At 39.5% G+C, this 14,533-nt stretch overlaps 3 protein-coding genes across 3 annotated transcripts; 1 reads left to right on the top strand and 2 right to left on the bottom strand.

Moving 5' to 3' along the window:
• Positions 1-2,457: 2,457 nt before the first annotated feature.
• On the bottom strand, positions 2,458-3,839 carry LOC128741160 (uncharacterized). The gene is made up of 2 exons (XM_053836767.1): positions 3,715-3,839; positions 2,458-3,658 (listed from the first exon to the last, which is right to left on the bottom strand). Exons 1-2 carry the CDS (start codon positions 3,837-3,839, stop codon positions 2,458-2,460), a joined length of 1,326 nt encoding a protein of 441 aa, XP_053692742.1.
• A 2,124-nt stretch (positions 3,840-5,963) lies between these two features.
• Positions 5,964-7,533, top strand: LOC128742905 (p21-activated protein kinase-interacting protein 1-like). Its single transcript, XM_053839401.1, has 2 exons — positions 5,964-6,143; positions 6,208-7,533. The coding sequence occupies exons 1-2, from the start codon at positions 6,069-6,071 to the stop codon at positions 7,444-7,446; spliced, it is 1,314 nt and encodes a 437-aa protein (XP_053695376.1). The 5' UTR covers positions 5,964-6,068; the 3' UTR covers positions 7,447-7,533.
• An 80-nt stretch (positions 7,534-7,613) lies between these two features.
• LOC128741775 (putative lipid scramblase CLPTM1) lies at positions 7,614-10,578 on the bottom strand. The gene is made up of 3 exons (XM_053837806.1): positions 10,253-10,578; positions 8,488-10,117; positions 7,614-8,365 (listed from the first exon to the last, which is right to left on the bottom strand). Exons 1-3 carry the CDS (start codon positions 10,382-10,384, stop codon positions 8,040-8,042), a joined length of 2,088 nt encoding a protein of 695 aa, XP_053693781.1. The 5' UTR covers positions 10,385-10,578; the 3' UTR covers positions 7,614-8,039.
• Between the last annotated feature and the right edge of the window lie 3,955 nt (positions 10,579-14,533).

The raw sequence follows: 14,533 nt of genomic DNA, 5'->3' as shown, positions 1-14,533 counted from the left end.
CAAATTTGGTTGCATTTGCTTGATTAGTTCTCGAGTTATGAGGAAATTTGTATGGAAGCCCCCCCTCTTAAAGGGGAGAGGAGTTACAATTCCCCTTATAAAGAGGGAGGGGTCTCAATTTACCTTAGAATAAATTCTTGTCACCGAAAACACCCACATGCCAAATTTGGTTCTATTTGCTTGATTAGTTCTCGAGTTATGAGGAAATTTGTATTTCATTTGTATAGGAGCCCCCCCTCCTAAAGTGGGGAGAGGTTCTTATTCATCATAGAAAAATTCTTGCCTCCAAAAACACCTACATGCCAAATTTGGTTCCATTTGCTGGATTAGCTCTCGAGTTATAAGGAAATTTGTATTTCGTTTGTATAGGAGCCCCTCCCCTCTTAAAGTGGGGAGGGGTCCCAATTCGTCATAGAAAAAAATTTTGTCTTCAAAAACACACACATGCCAAATTTGGTTCCATTTGCTTGATTAGTTCTCGAGTTATGAGGAAATTGGTATTTCATTTGTACAGGAGCCCCCCCTCTTAAAGTGAGGAGGGGTCCTAATTCAACATAGAAAATTTTCTTGCCCTCGAAAACCTTCACATGCCAAATTTGGTTCCATTTGCTTGATTAGTTCTCGAGTTATGAGGAAATTTGTATAGAAACCCCCCCTCTTAAAGGGGAGAGGAGTTATAATTCCCCTTATAAAGAGGGGAGGGGTCTCAAATTACCCTAGAATAAATTCTTGTCACCGAAAACACCCACATGCCAAATTTAATTCTATTTGCTTGATTAGTTCTCGAGTTATGCAGAAATTTGTGTTTCATTTGTATGGGAGCCCCCCCTCTTAGTGGGGGGAGGGGTTTCTAACCATCACTAAAACCTTTCCTGGCCCCAAAAACCTCTACATGCAAATTTTCACGCCGATTGGTTCAGTAGTTTTTGATTCTATAAGGAACACAGGACAGACAGACAGACAGACAGACAGACAGACAGACAGACAGACAGAAATCCTTCTTTATAGGTATAGATTTATATCATATATTACTACTTAGGTACATGAATACCTATGAAGATAGCGTGAGTTTTTGCGCATCCTCTTAAAGTAGGTGTTCAACTACCGTACCCATTTCTAGAATTGTAAGGACATAGCCAGGTGTATGGTGTACCTACGGGTACAGCATATTTTGATACCCACACGAATAAATCTGCTTATTGGGTAATGATTTTAATCAACAAAACCTTTCTAGTTTCAGGTATTCAATCGTCAGGCAGCGAATTTTTTCCTAGTGACCGAAGCGTAGTCGATCATGAACAACTTCCAAAGGAAGAAATCTTACGATATATTTTTAATTTAATGAGACAAAAAAGCATGCAATACTTAGGAATTCCATCTAATGGAATTTATATACTTGAATCATTGCATGAAACAACTAGTATAAGTGAAAGGGACATAACTATAGTATTAAGAAAAATAAGATTGAACGAATCATTCGAACTTCTTTCTGATTACTTTGGGCTTTCTCGTTCGCGAATTTCACAAATTTTTAATGACAATGTTCCTAAGCTAGCAAGAGAATTCCAAGAGTTAATTTTTTGGCCCAATACCAAATTAATTAAAAAGTTTTTGCCGGTTGCATTTCTTACAGAACACAGTGAAGTACAAAGTATTATAGATTGCTTTGAAATTCAAATCCAGAAACCTATAGACCCTGTAGCACAATCAGTTACTTTTTCACAGTACAAGTCATGCAACACGATTAAGTACTTAGTATCATGTACTCCATGCGGGCATATCAATTTTATATCAAAGGGATTTCCAGGACGCGCGAGTGATCAAAAAATAGTACAGAAATCCGGATTTTTGAACAACATTCTGCCAAATGTTGGAGTATTGGCCGACAGGGGATTCAAGAACGTTGCTGTAGAAGTTGCTCAAAAAGGTGGGCATTTAATACGTCCGCCAAGTGTTACAAAAGATAAACCATTATCAAAAGAGGATGCTTTGAGAGCAAAGCAGATAGCCAGCATTAGAATACATGTAGAACGCCTTATCAGAAGGTTTAGGGAATTTAGAATGTGCGCACCTCACGCAGAACTACCGTCATATTTTCTTCACAATCTCGATTCCATCGTTACAATTGTAGCAGGATTAGTGAATTTGCAAAGGCCGCTTATTTCATAAGTTTTATTACGCTGTAAATATAAAATAATATTGTTAAACAGAAGAATATATTATATTTTGATAAAATAAATGTCTTCCAAAAGAAACCCATCTCTAATGTGTACGTATAGTAAAAAGAAGAAGAATTCACTGCTGCCTGCTTTAACGGTTTCTTTACATTCTTATAAAAATAGTGTTTTAATGTAATCATTCCGCATAATGTATAATGCATGTTTCAATTTCTTAGACAATGGATTTTGGATACATTTGAGAATAACCTATCATCTATTTTGTTAAGGAATTTGATATTTAAAAAGTTGCATAAAGTTTATTAAATATATTGGTTTTCCAGAATTTGTAGCTGTCTGACATTTTTTGTTCTATATAATCTATATCTAAATCAATATCATGGAATTCTACAAATTGTAGAGGATTTCGACTCTTTTCGAATTCAGGCAGAACTAACACTAAAACCCCTTTACTACGATTTGACATTACCATCTGGAGATGGATTTGAGATTTCACTCTATCTTTTAAATTAGCATTTTCGTCAATATAGTATTTAACATTTTCATTTTTCGAAGGGCATTTTATTTCAAACACTGTTGAGCTGTTGATCGCATCTGGAGAAGCACCAAACGCGGGGTAATGAGGATTTAAAAAAAGTCCACATCTGCGAACATTTCGGTATCGCGTTCTTATGACTCTTACCACCTTGGCTTCCAGTTGCAATCCTCGTTTCATTGCCTCACTTGTGAAACTGGATTGGCCTAGCACTGACCTTACGAGTGAACCATCTCCAGTCTGACATCTTGATAGGTCAAAAATTTTCGAAGCTGTTATACGCCCATATTTAAGCAACTTCCACAAGGAACACTCCTGCCCTAGAGTGATAGTTTCAATTTTTTTGCATACACTGTCCACCATCGTATGTTTGCAATACTGAATGAAACGTTTCGAACTTTGTTTTGCTTCTAGAGTCTCTTTAAAGTCTATTAAAAGACAATGCAAACCATATCCTTCCTCTTTTGGGAACGTCTGATGGTATTTCAATGAACTGATAGGGCCGCTATGGACACATTTCTCAATCAATGTTTGGAGAAATCTATTACTTCCATTAACAATCTGATTTGTATTAGATACTCCAGAATCACGATATTTTTCAAGGTTAAATTTTTCAATATTTTCCTCTACTTTTGATAAATTTGGCACTTTCCAGAGGCACGTAGAATCTGTAGGAGACGGTTGATTATATTTTTCATACAAGTAGAACAGGAACGCTATGGCATGTTTACAACCACCCGCGGCTGCCTTACATCCCTGTGTGTCGTTTTCACAAAAAATATCGACGACCTTTTCTTCAACCGTATTTATGATTGCGACCACAGAATATTGCCTAGCAGTAATTTTGTGCTCCGGAACTATTTTCGCCTTTACCGTGCATAGGCTCCCATCGATTTTAAGCTGTACCCGTCCGATCGCGGACTTTAAATAATCGGGATTTGATGACCTGAAACCAAAATCAATGAAATTGCCGGGTAATGTGAAGCACCAAACAATGCTTACCTTTCTATTTTTCCCTTTTTATTGGCATCTCGAAATTTTTCGTTAGTTGTAAGAAAATATTGTACCATGTAGAAGTCCACTTTTGGGAGTGAGTTTGTGTCGGCTTTCGTAAATCCTGGTTCCATTTTATAGAACAACGCCAAAAGCAAAAATTTTCATTCAGATTGAAAACGGACGATGAGATCTGACGGACGTTAGGCTTATGATCTTTACGAGAACTTTTGACATTTCTTGCTGTCACTTGATGGAATAGTATCCCTGCTAAAATTATCTCACGTGTATTATGCATGTTTCCTACCGTAACTCACAAACGTCATTATATAAACGCAAGTGTCTCTTAATGAAAATTTAACAAAATATTTTCTTGATTTTCAAGACTGCAGGTAAATTAAATACAATGATTATTTTTTTAATATGTTTCTGGGAGTATTCTTCATGGATTAATGTGTCTGAATAAGACATTTCTCATGCACTAAACAACCCAATTATCTATCTTTAAAAAAAAATCATCAATTTCTGAGATGGCGTTATTTGGGAAATTGATTTTTAATTTTTGCAATGCTTTTTTTTCACTGTAGAAATTAATTTTTAAATTTTTCAGTATTTTTTTATTCTCAGAACATTTTCTAAAAGAAGAGAAAGAAAACTGCGCCCTTTCCAAAAGTTAGTCTAGAGCAAGTATGAAGTAATTTGAAGATAGAATTAACCAAAGGACGAATGTCGCAAGCGTAAACAAACCGAGTGAGGGTTGATTTTTTATGCTGGTCCAGCACCTGTCACCCGTTTTATTTATATTTGCGACATTCGCCCTTTTGTTAATTCTATCTAGATTTGCGGTTTCGTCACTCACTAATGAGAATGACATTAGCTGGGGCACGTTTAAGAGTGAGAGGGGAGCAAAGAGTGGAGCAGAGGATGTCATTATGGATCGTAAAAAGCTGGGTACCCTTCAGAAAGTTGTACCCAAGGGAATGCTCCATTAACGAGAGCAGCGAGTACAACATCGAACAATGAAACTCGATGGTTTGCTTTTTTCTTTTTTTTCTCGCTATGTTACTGCCATTGAAATTTGACACTTTTGGAAGCGTTGACAGTTTTGGAAGCGCGATGTTATCCTCTGTCAAATACATAGCGAGGGATAGCACAGTGCATCCCCTCGGTTGTACCCACCAGCCGCCATTACCGTTCCTGGAATGCTGGATGGTTTTTTTTCCGTTATTTTTTTAGTAATAAAAATTTCAAATTTCATGCGTCTATTCAAAATTAGGTGAAATTAGTCGTCATCGATTCAGCCAATTTCAAAAGCAGTTTTTTTGTTTGAAACAAATATTCTGTCCATGAAAATATATTTGAATTCTTCAGATTCGCAAGAAGAATGCAGTATTTACAATTTGACGAACAAAACTCCGTTTTTGGGACCAAAAACTGCTTCCAAAATTGGGCTTTCCGACGAAAAGTTGATGACTGCTAATAGAGGTTTTCCGTCAGATCATACCCCTTCTTTTCTTATTTTTTCTCGAAAGTACTCCCAATACGAGTGATAATGGTGCAAAAATATATTTTTTTCGTTGACTCTAGAATTTACTACGATTTTTCAAACAATGTAAATTGCAAGAATGGTGAGTTTCTTTTCACCAAATCACGAATGTTGAGTTTTAAAAAATTCGTTTCGGCTGCACTGTTTATTAAAATTTTCAGATTTTCTGGCAGCATTGCACAACAGATATTGACATATGTGTATCAGCGGTTGAGTGAAAACGACAAAACGAATGAAGCTAATGATTACCTTCTTTTTCGTTTCGTGCGTTGCTTGCCACAAGAGTAAAGAGTGGCATAAATGGTTTCGAAGTGGTGAAAATAGAGGACACTGGTACAAAAAGGCATGTAATACATCCGAGAAGTGACGGGTTGAAATATACGTATTTTAGTTTTCCATTTTTACAGTAGTTAGAGGTTTTAATAAAGAAAGTTTTATATGGGTATCATTTCTAAGAGTCAAAACCGAACATTTAGTGGAAAAAAAAATTTTGACGGAAAACCTCTATTTCCTGTTAAATTCTGACACCTTTCAGCCCGTTTTGTACGATGATTTTGGAAAATGCCCTTATTGTTCATCAATGATTTTTTTTAATCCCAAGATACTGGCTCCACTGCTCTGCACTACTCTGTCAAAAATTAAATTTAAACACAAAATTCACTAAACATAAACAAAACAACGTGTTACCGCTGCCGCTGTGGGGTTGAGCTGATTGAGAACAGTTTGTTCAGTAAATAAGTTACCACGTTTCCTCTGGTTTTATATCTTACAATACAATATTTAGCTGCATTAATTGGTTAAACACAAGTGGTGAAAAATGTCCGGCCTAGAGCTGATCGTTGGAACGTACGAAGAGTACACAGTGGGCTACAAAGTGGAACCCTTCAAGACGGTTGGTTCCCTTACATTCCTGATGTCTGAATACAGTGTAGTTAAGTTATGATTTGTATTTTTAGGATCCTTCTCGTCAATATTTGAAGGAAATTTTCTCGACACACAGCCACACCGCTTCCGTGCGGGCAGTGGCTAGTCATGGAAAAATACTAGCATCCGGAGGGGCAGATGATCGGATTTGTTTGTTCGATTTGGAGAATGGAACTCTGCGGGATGAGCTGCTGCATCACAATGGAACGATTAACTGTTTAACATTTTCGCCGGACGGACGGTTTCTGTTTAGCGGCAGTCACGATGGAGTCATTTCTGCCATTAACATTCGAAAGTTAACGGTAGAAAAAACGTGGAAAAATGCACACAAAAGTGCTGTGCTGTGTATTAGCATTCATCCTCAGGGGACGATTGCCCTGTCGCTCGGAGCTGATATGCAGCTGCGAACGTGGGATTTTGTGACTGGTAGGACGATTTATACGCGTGGTTTGCGTAATGATCCAAAGTTTGGGGGCTACTTGTCGTGGGTCGAGTGGAGCCCGGATGGGCTCCATTTCGCGCTTGTCGGAAACCGCGTGGTGGATGTCATTTCGACTGAGTCTACCAAATCGGCACGGACGGTAAGCTGCACCAGCAAGCCGATTTCATTCTGCTGGATTTCCGACACGGAAATTGCAGTTGGATTGGACGATGGACACTTGCTGATGTGCGGCATTGCCGCTGGGGACCAGTCGGAGGAACCGGAGAAGATCAAAGTGTACGAGTCGCGGCTGAAGGCGATTGCCGTTGTGGGGGATCACATGGCTACGGCATCCAGTGCGGGTGACATTAGCCTGTGGAAGATCGATGGGCGTGATTTTCGCGAGGTTTGTACGTCGAACATCGGCTGTCGGCCGACCTGTTTGGTGCTGGTGGAAGCCGATCGGCTTGGGCTTCATCGGTATCTGAAGCAGCTCGAGGAGGAAGATAACAAGGAGGAGGTGAAGAAACAAATTAAGGGCATCCGAGCGGTTGGAAGGGTGACGGTCGAACGTGAAGATTCGCTGCAACAGGAGGAGGAGGATGCTGGGGAACCAACTCAAAAGGAAAAGAAGAAGCGCAACAAGAAACGACCGTCTGACGGAGCCATCGATGCAGGTAGTCCGATGGAGAGGAAAAAGCAGAAACCTAATAGAGCGATGGTTGACTCGCCTTTGGCGACAATAGATGATGTCTTTGGACGAGGCAGTGCCAAGAAGAAAACCAAAAAATCCGCTAATCGAAGTTCGATTGGAGTATGGGAGGAGGAAGATTTACCGGCGACGGAATAAGGCTACGCGCTGTGGCAAAATTGCAGGATATTCACAGAAGATAAATTGTCCATTTTTTGTTGTAAAGACGTTGACACTGCTTTAATAAACACGTTTCATATTTATAAAACAATTTGGGATTGTTCTTGACACCAACAGGAAAAAGAATTAACGCATTTGTAGTGTACTCATATTTTATTCGTATCGCTCTGCACGCCCAACCTGGGCTGCTGGAATCGTTTATCTCTTCACATCTGTCTATTTAGGTATTCTGTTACATTAAATGATATAATATTTATCCGTCCGTCAATGCAGTGATGGGTTAGTAAGATCATTTTTTTCATGAAATATCGGTCGGTTGCTTCTTTGTGTGTATCAATACAGCAGTGGTAATCTTTGCTAGGAAGCCTATCGTATCGAAAAGTGTCACTACTTAAACTCTACTTGTAGCTACGAAACAGAACCTGCGGGTTTGCCGATTACCGTTTTCTAATGTTTAGACAAAAATACAACAGCATAATTTTTAAATAGTTTTACATATGTAGGGACACAGCACGCCGATTTGCGCACGTGTTTTGCGTTTAAATAGCTTATTGGCTAGAAGTTGGCTGTCCTTAGTCCAGCTTTTTCCCGCCCGTCGGTGGTGTGGCCGCCGGCTTCGGGCTGCTGGGTGAGCCTTTTTTGTTTTTACGCTTTCGAGCGCCGTTCGGCGATGATGGTTGACTTTTGTTTTCGTCCGAGGACGTTCCTCCGGTTCCACCAGCGGTGGGGGGTGTTACGGAACCGTTAGCAGCAGCAGGTCCGTCGGTCAGCTCGTTCGATTGTTTCGCTTCTGCGTCACGGTTCTCCAGCATTTCGGCGGAGAAGCCAAACTCGTTGATGCGCTTTGTGTCCACCTTGTAGATCCAACGTTGGTAGAGGAAGATAATGAAGACGATATCTGTGTGTGGGGGGGAAAACTTGAAATTAGTCTGCTGCTGATAAGAGTGATTCATTTAAGCTTTCTTAATCCTGCTTCAATGCTTATCTCTATATTGTTTGAAAAAGCAAATTATCACTTACCATCGCGGAAGCACCCGAGCCGATACATGGTTGGCATTTTGATCACGAAGGCAAAGATGTCATCGATGAAGGTGTTCAGGAACTTGTAGGACATCATGCGCCACGGCAGGTGGGCCACCGATTTCATTTTGTAATTGATGAATAGCTGCGGCGTCATCATGATGAAGCCAAACGTGAGCAGATAACCGTAAAGCATGTTCAGCACGAACGAGTACCAGCCCTTGTGCTCGTGATAGATGACGGAGTAAAGGCCGTAGGCCACCAGCAGCGGGAAGCACAACCAGCTGAGATACTTGAAGGCGAGATTATCGTACTGCTTGGTGCTGGAATCGACGTACGAGCCCTTATCGGAGAAGCTTATCCGTGGCAAAAATCCGAAAACCAGATGCTCTCGCGTTATGTTAATATTAATGACCTTCTGGATCTTCCACACTTCGATGCAAAGACCAACGAAACAACTCATTTTAACCATGATATTCGTCTCATTATCCATAACGTAAAGAAATATAATCAGCGATTGAAAAACGTTAAAGAACACCGAACGAACCGAGAGTCCTTCCAGCGATTTTCGATTGTTCCAAAACTGAATATCATTCTTAAATGCGAGAAGTTCGAAAACGCTGTGCAAAATAGAAACGGCAATCGTAAGACCTAGAAGGTAAGCATTCGTCTCGAGTAGGGTCTCCTTGAGTGAGTCTTGATCTTCATCGGATTCCGAGCCTCCCGATAAGGCTTCTCCGAAAATATTATTCGTCCATTTGTTTCGCATCGTTTGCGCAGCATATAGTTGCCATTTGAACAGAGACAGTGGCTGGTAGTTCAAGTTCAGCTCCAGAACCGGCGTCGTGCTGTTGATAGGCATATAATCTCTCAACATATTCCAGTAGTCATTGTAGAACACAACCGGCAAATAGGTCTGCCCACCGGGCAAAAACTTAATGTACTCATCCAACGGTGCCGGCACCGACCCCCTGATCCAGGTAGTTTGATCCGTCACCAGATTGATGGTCAAATTCGGATGCCAGTGAGCCACAATTCGATCCTCCAGCAGCGCGCTATCCAACTCTTTCTCGAATTTTTCCTTCTCTCCGGCCAGCAGATTGTGCGTTCTAACTTTCTTAATCTTTTTGTACTTGCTCAACATGGCGCTGGCATGTCCCATATACTTCCCAGCAAAGTCGGCCCCGGCCGCCGGATTAGGACTTTGTCCGGTCTTCGTTACGTAGGTGTGCAAATAAATCGACCCATTATTCATCAACCGTTCCGACGCCTTAATCTGGGTTTTAAGCGTAAAAGTCCCATCGCCATTCGGCCCACCGTACCAATCGCCGTACCGCAGGCCCTCCTGCAGCCACACAAGCGCATTCGGGTTACCAAACTCAACCTCCGTTGGATCCTCCGAAACGTACACATACAAATCGAACACTGTTTCATTGTCGAACAGATTCCAAGCCACAAGCCTGTTCTTGACGGCATCATTGTACTTTTCATTCTCGGCATTCTGACCCGGTCGTCGGAAGATCGTTGAAATGAAATAGATAATCAAAGCACGCACAATCAGCGACTTTGTGATAGCGAAAAACGATTCCAACTTCGACGGTTGCCGCTGCTGTTCTTGCTGCGGTTGCCCCTAATATCAAAGATAAAGAAAGAAGAATCGCCATGAAGGGGGGACACTAGCTTATTAGCACCTATTAGCAGACGTGTAAGTTAAACAATTTCACAATCTTAAAAATGTTAAATCATAGAATAGTACAATACTCACGGCATTCGCGGTTTGATTGTTCGCGGCCAGCAAGGGCTGCCCTTCACCTGGCTCTGCTGCTGCATGACCTGATTTAGGGCCGCCGCCACCACCACCTCCACCTCCACCTGCTTCATTGCGTTGTTCGGGCATTGTGCCGCTCTTTGTTGGATTACCGCTTAGTAACCAACTAAACTATTGCTCTTAACGTATCCGGAACCGCTTGACCAGACACTCGTTTGAGTGTCGCCTAATTTTTGACTAATTAGTTAATCACTTCGTTAGCTAAACGATTCCAATGGCTGAGATAACCACTAAATTGATGGAAGAAAACCAAAAAACGAGACAGCTGAGGGTGAAAAAAATTAATCGTATGACGTTGAGTTGACGTTTGCCCCGCTGGTCATGGTTCCGGGGGGTTGCTCAAAGGGAAAATTACTATTCGCTATGACGGCGCCGCAGTGGAGACACCTACATTAGTTTCGAGTATGCGAGAATAGCGATTTGTTAAAGAGTGCAAAAAACAGAAACATGTCGGAAATAATTTTCACGCATTCAGCTACGGGCAGTTCTGTAAGTGGAAAAGAGGTCATGCGGTGCCGTCATTGCGAATTGGATAAATTCTCGCCAAACTTTTTAAAAGGACCTATTGAGCAACATTGAGAGACTCTCTTTGGTGTCCCTGTCTTCTGATTATCTACCTTTTCGCGTGCTTAATGGCGGCTAGTGGGTACACTTTTCGACAATGTGATGTGTTGATGTTTGCTCTTAAAAAAATACATTAAATTTTGCAGTAGCAATAATGCATCTACAACAGTTTTTATTGTGAACATTAAAACTTATGGTAAATTTATTGCAAAAGTACCTCAAATTCAAACTTTATTCATATTTTTGTTTCTTATTTTATGCTATAGAATTAGCTGTATTTCATTTAAATTTACTGCCTTTTTTAATAATATTTTGGTTTTTCGCCTAAAAAATTACCATAAAGTAACGATAACTTTTACTGTAAATGAAAATTTTTGTTCGCAAAAAACTAGATTTTTTTATTGTTAAGATTTTAATAACCTGTCATTTTTATGGTAGAATCTCTGAAAACAATGAAAATCATAGAGAACAGCAATAGGTTTGTTGGTTTGGCTATCTTTTTTGACGATAAATTTTATTGTTTTTACTGTATTTTGTATCCTAATTTTTCCCATAATTCGTGTTATGGTTATTTTTTTCCGGGATTTCATAGTTGACAGATTGATGGTCGGTTTTGCTCAATGAGAGCATATAAGGTGAGGATGAAGATATATTTCTGTAATAGTGAATTTGTTTATCCACCTTTTCGTGCGCTTAATGGCGGCTAGTGGGTACACACTTAAAAAATAGCACCGAATTCGGTAAAATTTTGCCGAAATCTCAACAGCCGAACGGTCGGTAAAAATGTCGATCCCAAGCAGCACCATTTGTTGCATGAAGGGTTACGCAACTCTAATTGAAACATTCAAATATGGTAAAAGTTCGCATCAGTTACCTTTATCGAACTGTTATGTGATTGAAAAAGCGCAAGAGGTGGAGCCTATATGCAACCAATTGTTACACAGATGTTTTATGGAACATCAATGCGCGTTATCTATCCATTCGCGACTACGATACTAAAAGAGATTTTAAGCCTGTTCGCACTCACACGAAATCCTATGTCGCGTTGTCAAAACTTGCGACTACGATACTAAAAGAGATTTTAAGCCTGTTCGCACTCCCACGAAATCCTATGCCGCGTTGTCAAAACTTGCGTGAAATCAAAAACAAAAATACTTTCTTCTCTTTTTTCCTCGCACAAAAACCAAACAATTATGAGCAACTTCATCACGAATTATGTTTAGCGGGAACCGGGATTTCCTCTCAGGGCTCCAAGACGAAAATTATTTATATTAATATTCTTAATGCGACTTTAGTTTTTTGGGCCTATTATGAGCTAATCTCCATGCCATTCAAAATTTATCGTGCAAAATATAATTTTGCTTTGTATTATTTGATGCGCCTCGTGAAAGTTATTAATTTATTTATTTTCAAGTTTAAAGAATTAACCCAGCCAGATTAAGAATTCGTTTACGATGGAAAAATGCGGTGTAAAATCGAACTAGATACTGCAATCAAATAATATTTTAGTAAATGCCATGGATTCCTGATGAATGTTCGTGTAATTATTGTTGAAATAAAAACATTCCTTCGATGAAAAATATTTTTTCATAAAAATATGGCAGAATATGATGTTACATTGGTTGTATTTGTTTGGTTACATTTTATTTAACAATATGCCGTAATCAACATGATGCAACATCATGTGACATTATTGTTTAGCAATGGCATTATAATAACACGATGTTGCGATGAAGTTTCATGTTACTAGATATAGACTAATATATTTGTGACAGCCAGTATAAGTATTGGATAACCTGAATCCAACATATTAATAACATGAAGTTGCTTATTTGTTGCGTGTTTCAATACTGTAACCGGTGAAGTTTTTTGCAATTTAAACAAGACTTAATAGCCACATGGAAGATGTTGCAAGTGCTGCTTGGGATGGTGCATATCGACGTTCATGGATCTTTAGTAGCGTTTGGTAACATAACAAATTTTACCGAACGGTCGACCTGTAAAAAAACTTACATTAAATTTTGTAGTACACTGGGAAAACTTTTCGTATCCAGCTTTTTACGCGCTATAATGGCGGACGCTATAAATTGTGTTCGTAATATGCGTAAATCGAAAATCGTGTAAAAAACCGCGTAACTTCCGAAATTCGCGTAAAAACCAAACCGCGTAAAAGATCCGCGTAAAAAGCGACTTCAGTGTATGAATAAAATTTCAATCTCGGACATTTCTACAATAAATTTACCATAAGTTTCAATGTCCACAATTAAAAACTGTCGTAGACCCATTGTTTCCACTACAAAATTTAATGTAAATTTTTTACGGGTGATCTTTAAGCTCGGTGCTCTATTGTGAGTTTCATTGAAAGTTATCCACCGCGCTGCTCAAAAATGAAATGCTCTTTCATGGTTGCTGGGTCGATTTTGATATTATTGGAAGAAATTACGCAGAAATCATAAAGTTTTAGTTACTTTTAATCACCCAGTTACGCAACAACATGTTTGTTTACAGCATTCTGGCAACAGTTCTAGCGCGGTGTTTGCTTCAAGCGCGGTGTTTCCTTTAGACCGCGTTTAACTTTGGGCAAAGCACCCAATATCAAATTCTAATAAATTTTGCTGCGAATTTCAGTGAAAAAGTGTACACGCAAAATAATCCACACGTTATTTCCACGTGAAAAATCACGTAAATTTCTCTACAGGGAGTTACGTGACATAGTTGAACATTATTGGAAAATACAATAACATCTATCTGATTTCCACGTAAATGCAAGCATACTAATGCAAACTACGTTAAATTCACGTAAATAGTACGGGAAAAGTTAGATGGAAAATAATCACATATTGCCCGTTTCTTTGGTAACAAAACGCGCTGCTCACTTTTTTGATGGCTTGAAATCGTCGCAGAGAGAATCTGCTTGGCTGTATGTAAGTTATAAGTATATATTACGCTTGTCTAGCACGTAAGCTATTGATTTACTTGACAAAATAAATGATATTTGCCCCCGCGACGGTTTCGCCCGCGACGGTTATAATTCATCGCGTACGAACCCGCTTAGGCGCGTCCGGCAGAAATCGAACAAAAACCTGACAGCGAAAAACTTTTTCTGCCAGACATTTTGCCGGATTTCTGGCCGCCGTCACCCGTGAAAACTAGCAGAAATGCAGAGGTGGGCACCGCTAACCGGAATTTTAGCTTCGCTAACAGCTAATCCGCTAAATCAAAACGTTAGCTTCGATAACCGCTAACCGCTAAATCAACCAACAATTTAGCGGAAGCTAGCGCTAACCGCTAACAGCTAAATTTGCTAGCACTGTAGAATCGGCATTACTTTGATAAGCGCTGATTTCGGCAATAAAAGAAATTTTTTATTTCAAAGGTCTAAGAAAAATACCTGAGATAATTCCGTGCAAAGAATTGCAGGCATTCATGAAAAATGTTTGAAGAACATTATCGCTTAGCATATTATCACATTAAAAGGGTACAAAACATTTCCATGTTCCATGACATAGATTTCTCGATTTTTTATTGGAGTTTTCCATCGCTGTGAAAATTTTTGTAAAAGCTTTCTAAATAATAATTTCTCTGGATTGCTTAATAAAAAGTTACTTACATTTTGTTGGGTTTACACTTGAGCATTACCGGTAAGCATACCAG

This window comes from Sabethes cyaneus, chromosome 3, assembly GCF_943734655.1.
Source record: "Sabethes cyaneus chromosome 3, idSabCyanKW18_F2, whole genome shotgun sequence".
NCBI classification, from domain to species: domain Eukaryota; kingdom Metazoa; phylum Arthropoda; class Insecta; order Diptera; family Culicidae; genus Sabethes; species Sabethes cyaneus.
The sequence above is the reverse complement of the archived record's forward strand: the minus strand, read 5'-3'. Positions and strand labels throughout refer to the sequence as shown.